The sequence below is a fragment of the Orbicella faveolata genome, unplaced genomic scaffold (genome assembly GCF_042242905.1).
Source record: "Orbicella faveolata isolate gen_17 unplaced genomic scaffold, um_ofav_v1 contig_13, whole genome shotgun sequence".
Taxonomy (NCBI): Eukaryota; Metazoa; Cnidaria; class Anthozoa; order Scleractinia; family Merulinidae; genus Orbicella; species Orbicella faveolata.
This window is the reverse complement of record NW_028301540.1, coordinates 28,093,475-28,100,000: the sequence shown is the minus strand read 5'-3', so window position 1 is coordinate 28,100,000 and position 6,526 is coordinate 28,093,475. Positions and strand designations below refer to the sequence as shown.

General features: G+C 38.2%; 1 protein-coding gene across 1 annotated transcript in view; it reads right to left on the bottom strand.

The window, feature by feature from the left end:
* The window catches only part of LOC149115876 (uncharacterized), a 9,212-nt gene extending 2,686 nt beyond the window's left edge, over positions 1-6,526 (bottom strand). The window contains exons 1-4 of the mRNA XM_089285296.1: positions 5,933-6,526; positions 3,744-3,987; positions 1,439-1,583; positions 755-922 (exon numbers count right to left, since the gene is read on the bottom strand). Coding sequence (XP_089141422.1) covers positions 755-922; positions 1,439-1,583; positions 3,744-3,987; positions 5,933-5,990 — 615 coding nt within the window. The 5' untranslated portion in view covers positions 5,991-6,526. The remainder of the gene's footprint in view (positions 1-754; positions 923-1,438; positions 1,584-3,743; positions 3,988-5,932) is intronic.

Below are 6,526 nucleotides of genomic sequence, written 5' to 3'. Positions count from 1 at the left end.
TTGGCTTAATTGGGCCATTTGCCAAATGATCATGTATTTTTCCAATTCAAACAGGTATTTGAACCTCACTGCAATGTAATTTAGACAAGATATAAAAACGACTTTAACTCATCCCCAGAATAGTGGCATTCTTTGAACACTCTCTTTCAAAGTTATTTGACGAGATAAAGGATTTCAGAATGGTGGATCCGAAATTAAAAGCGATGAAATATTGATAAAGGGGCGGTTTTTGCAGGAAATGAAATAGATAAAATAAGTTATAATGCATCGAAGTATCAGTTCTTAGAATTCTTGTCTGCATCCTTCTGAGGTAGTTTGGTGGCAATAACGTAGGTCGTTTTTCACTTAGATGGTAAGGGCCTCTGAAGTCGACTTCACTGCCAATCTCAGCACTGCCAGAAATCTCAGTCTTTTTCAATTCAATCTCATCCTTGATAATTTGAAATGACAGTGAGCATAAATTAGTACTTCTACCTAGAATTCAAAGCCTTGAAATGAGAAAATTTTATTCTTAAACTTGATGTGACCATATGTAATAAAATACGTTTTCTGAGACTGCCAGCCAAGGCAGCCTTCATTCCAGAACGAACACAAATGCAATACAAGGCTGCGCTGGCTCGGTTATTGCCTTCTCCTGTGGGACCATGCAACCCGCTGTAAGGGCGTTGTCAAAGTACAAAGAGCGGAACTTCACGACACGTGTTCTAAAACAAAGTTTGGATCTGTAAACTTAAATATCTTAACTAAGTAAAACCTTCTTAAGCTCGTTGACGTCTCTTGTAGCAATGTCATCTCGATAAACAGCAGGACCAGAGTTGAACAACATTCTCATTTCGGTACAGTTTTTCCTTGTGTTTACAATAATGTCACAGTAACCAAGAAACCCTATCTTTATCCCGTTTCGTTCCAGGATCAGAGGTTCCTATAAAAGAAAGGGAGTTCAAAAGGATAATTAATACGCTCGTAGCAAACAGACGTTAGTCTACGCCACTAATAAAAAGTCTGTTTGATGAAAATGAGCTCGTGATGCAGTCGTGTAGTATAGATTATACAATAGACTACAGTCAAGGAAAATTCCAATTTGGGCTTAACTGGACATAATCTCATAATCTCCAAGTCTGGCAGTTCTCGTGTAGCGTAGAGCAACACCTAGTTGTAAAAAAAAAAAAAAAAAAAAGGAATCGTACTGGCCCTGGTTTTTACTGACGATTCTGGCTAAAGGTAGTGCAACTCAGCCTAATCCCGGACTTAGTTAGGATAGACCAAACGGCAGCTTTTACGCAGCAACGTACATTATTTTGGAGCACCTTAGGGGAAAATATATTACACTCTGGGTTAGAGATCTGCAATCGAACAGTAGGACCTGTAGTAGTTAACCTGCCTCGCTTGCTGTATCATCCCTCACCTCGCCTCAAAGTTACCCAGCCAATTAGAATACCTGAGGAGAGTCATATTTTCCAAAAGTGATGCCAAAATATTTCACTCCTGTCTTTTTAAGGACGTCAGCCGTCAAGGTGGCACCTTCTGAACCAAAGTCGTTTAAATGATTATTGGCTAGTGTGACCGCATCAAATCCTGCAAATCTGAGGAGAAGCAAAACATTATGACTGCCAATAACTGTTATAAAAGGTTTCAGTCAGTTCAGCATGGGCATACGAAGTCTGTAGCTTCTGTAGCTAGAAATATTGGATACCAATAAATTAGTGACGAACAATAAAAATGCAACAACAACAAAAAAAAGCGTAAAACAAGAAAATACAAGAATTTTCAGACAATATTGCCAATGTTTATGGCGCATATCTGCCGTCTTGGTGGTTAAATTGCCTCGTCAAGTTAAAGGGGGTACGTCACGGTTCAGCATCAAATTTTTCAAGTACCTCGTTTGTAATCCGTGTTAATCTTCTCAACCATTAACCATCCTTGTTCTCTTGTAGTTTATCATTATCTCTTTTGTGTTTTTCTTTCTCTATAATAACGTGTAATAACGTACATTTTTTTTGAAGTCTGGCAAAGTAGGTTCTTGTATTTTGGAGTAGTTATTGGCAATTTAGGCTACGTGGCTAGGTTCGTAATTAGGTTCTTGATTTCTATGAAGGAGATACAGTTGTTGATTGCCAGAAAAAAAAACGCAATAATCATGGCTTTGGTCCTTGAATATGCAGTATTTATTTCTAACTGTATTATGTTTTTTATTCCACGTTTCAGTCACAAATCGCCGTCTGGTCTCTAAAGCGCATGCGCCACCTGTGCATGCGTACAGCACAAGGAATTTACAGAGGTTGTCGTCGAGAAAAGTTAGCACGGATTCCATGATTTCTAGGGCGATGAAATCACATTATACAAACGAACAAACCGTTCAAGGTAGACCAACACTAAAGGACGTTAAGCGTTTTCGGAACGGGTCGCTGCAAGCCTTACGAGAGATCAATTTACGAGCGAACATTTTGAGTGAATCATGAATCATGTTATACCAAAGGAGCCATCAACCGGGCTATCAACTCTTCAACTTGATAAAAAGCATCTTCAGAAACGTCTTCGTATTTTTAGACGTGTTCGTGAACCAAGCAGAATCCCAGCACGAGCTCAAGAACGTCTGAGCAACAAGAGCAGAGAGGTTAGAGAATTTGTTAACGAATTCATCTGTTCGAGTACACCTAAGTAAAATGCTCCGAGAAACTTCGTAAAATATAATAAAGATAAAATCTCGAACTAAACGATATTCTCTCGTTATTTGCTTGTAACAGAGTTATGTGTCTTAACAAGAGTGAAACTCATGTAGCAAATTATTGTACGTTTAAGCTGGAAGAAACTAATGTATGTTGACCCCAGCAAAACAATTCTTGGCTTGCACTGTCACGCAACCCTGACGCAATAAAACTATTCGAAAACCATTTAGTGGATAAAATCAAGAAATTGTGATGTTATAGGAGATTAATAAAGATGACACTCCTTGAATTTTTAAGTCTGTGCGTTTTCCCAAGCTCAGATATTCGTCGAAATATTTTGCCCAAATTTACAGAGACCAGTATGGAGCCGACATGTTGGTGTACCTCCGCGGTACGCCTACATTGCGGCCGGAAAACATTGTAAACATCTGGAACTTACTTTGGCTATCTAGGCGACTGATTATCTGCACTGAACAAATAAGCATTTACATAAGCACTTTTCCTAATACTTTAACTTCTAAATGGGCTAAAAATCACGAGATAAGTATATGATTTCGACAACCGCGTTCGTAGGTCTATGTCACGCATCGCCATAACTATGAAATTCAAAATGTCTCGCTTGCTTGAGAAACGCAAATAACAACGACAAAGGCTAAGGAAAATAGACTGAAACGTTTATAGGTTGATATAAAGACCTTGACTCATTTCACACCCTAAAGACTTGCAAACGAGCAATAAGCTATTAATCGATTCCAAGAAATGCAATCAAGAGCAGAATAGCCTAAGCACATCAATCCGATTGAATTTCGTACAACTTCAAATGCATAATATTTAGCTCAATTGCAACATAGCTATTGCTTCTCAGTATAACGACTGCCTAGGTACACACAACAAAGCGTCTAGTTGTAATATAAGGTTCGTACACGCGCGTTTTTACTGCATTTTCGGGTTTCCCTTACCTTAAAAGGATACTTTTGTACATGGCCAAACTGACTCGAAATGCCGTGACTGAGTTCCCTTAATCTCAATTTGTACAACATTGCGTGTAACATTTCTTTGTGGTGACAGTGCTGTTACCTCAATGCTGGGGCGGCCTCTGGACTTGCATATAGAATAACTGACTTTTTTCCTTTGTACATGTGGCGATACACATCTTGGCTAACAAAAGGAGATTCCAAATTACCAACTGAAATATCAGCTTGTCTGATGTAAGGTGCCACTTCATTAAACGAGTCATTGTATGTGTGATACTTGTGTTTCACGTAATATTTGATTGGACCAGAGAAGGAGATATCTCCCACGAACAGTAGAGTAACATGTTCTGCGATAAAAAGAAATAATTAACTTTTATAACTTTTTAACCTATCAAGTAGTTAATCAAGTAATTATATTTTAATCTGAAAATCAAAACTAGGCTATACGATTCTTGTAAGGTTTAACCAGTTTAAGTAAAGCACATTTGGATATAATTATTTCAGAAATTGGTCCATATAAACCAACTGTTATTATCATTACTGTAAGCTTTTCACTTTTTCTAAAAATCTTCTGGGAACAATCTGATACGGCATCCTTGGCATTGGTCAAAGATCGTGATGTGCCCATAGGACTAAGTTTTACAGGCACCTTTTTCAAGCACTGCACACTGCCTTTTTTTCTGCCATTGCTCCTGTTTAGCTAGTCGATCAACAATGCCTAAACATTCTGGTCGCTTTTTTTCTTTCTTTTTGCTCCCGTTTTGCTTGCCTAACAAAAACCCTCAACTTGTCGCGCAACATTGTTTCGTTGCAAATTTGGGGTCGACGTTTCGCATTTTTCACCTTGCGTGATCAACTTGTCGTGGAACAACGGGTTGAAGAAAGTTGTTGCGAAAAGTAGAGCGCGGGTCTAATTTGAGCAATCAATTTTGGCTTTGTCGCTCGTTTTTCATCAAACTCACAACTTGCAATGCAACAAATTTGCTCGTGCTCAAGCAAATCAACCAATCAGCGTACTGCATTTCTTCAACCCACAACAAACGTTTTTGTTGCGAGACGAGTTGATCACGTAAGGTGAAATACGCGAAACATCGACCCAAAAGTTGCAACGAAACAATGTTGCGCGACAAGTTTAGGGTTTTGTATCTCGTATTTCGTCTCCTTTAGCAGCAGAGTGGATATAAGAACATTTCAAATTTTTCTTCGTTTTTCTTTATTGCGTTCAATGACCATGACCCCAACGAGACTGACTAGCTGTGGAATTGGTGCCAAAGCAGGTATACACTTAATAAACCAGTCGATCTTGTTGTCGGCTTAGCCTTGGATAAACTTAAAGCAGTTTATCGAAGGTTTAATACTGGCAGCTTGAAACAAAAAAAAAGTGTTCAAGCTATAACCAACGAACAGAAAGGCTTTGAAGAATTCTTGTGTCGACATTTGTATTAATCAGTGACTTTCCCATTTTGATAGGTCTACCCTTGGTTAGGTAATCGATTTATAATAATTATGCAAACGTTCTATTTGTATCACTTTTTTGGCTCCATTTTCGCAAACTTTACTCGTAATTTCTTTCTGTCTTGTTTCGATAACTTGCAGCGAGATTCCATTGAAGTTGACAGTTGTTTGACGTATTAACAAGCATTTTGACTGTCGATTTATTAACAGTGCTAGTGCTTGTTTAAATCTTTTTTCAATAACTTGCAGCGAGACTCCATTTAATAGAAATTCTAAGAAAACCACGACGGCAACGGCAACGACAACATCACTAAACAAAAGGTTTAATGAGGAGAACAATGGTTGTGCACGTGCGTTATAATTCTTGGTACATTTCTTTGCCGTCCTCTGCAAAACAACAACGTGAAATGACCAAATTCTACTTTGTCTGGAGAACGTGAACCACAACGGCTAATTTTTCAAATTTATATTTCTAACTTATCGCTGTGTTTTAGTTTTACTTCTGTGGTAGTTTTGACAGTGATAAACATGGTAAATGACTTTAGAGTACCGCAAGATTCATAGGTAAAATATAAATTCATTTTTTAATCGACGTTGTCCTCGGCGTCACCGTTGTGGTTTATTAAACTCCCCAATTTCATTTGACAGTTGTTTTGAAATATTAACAAGGATTTTGATTCGATCGATTATTTGTTTAAAAAATGTGTTTGACTTTCCTTGATCTTTGTTTGCTCTCTTTGCTTAATTCAATCCGAAGGAGTCACAAATGATTATCTTTAGCCACATTTTGAAATCACCAAAATCAACTTTAAGGAAACAGAAAGAAAGGGTTCTTACCTCTCTTCGCAGCAGCGGTATACATCGTTGACATCAAAAGATAGATTATTAAATGCATATCGGAATTTTCAAAGGCAAATTATTGAGAACGTTTACTCTTTGTCGTTGTTTTTGTTTTTGTTGCTGTTGTTGTTGTTTTGGCGTAGTTACAAGCTTCTCTAGTCTTTATCTTCACCCTTTTGCTTGGAAATCAGCCAGTTACGAACATCGCTGAGTTCACGTCTCAGTGACTTCTTCCACCCTCAGAGAAAGTTTGCAGAATTCATAATTGATAAGGTTCCCCATATGGCCACCTGGGTGTCTCGTCACCAAGCGAAACGAAAAACCGATACAGCTATTGAGAAACACGACAGCACATTTTTAATATTAAGGGAGTTTAAGTAACCACGACGGCGACTCCGAGGACAACGTCGATGTAAAAAATGAATTTATATTTTACCTCCGAATCTCGCGATACTTTTAAGAGTGTGTCCATGAGGAAACCAGGCAGGAGGTGATACAGCTCAAATCACCGATTTCGCTCAAACTTGGCGCAAATGTTGGGTTTGGTGAGTAAATGATTATGGCAAAAACTTAGGTCAAAATATTTCATTC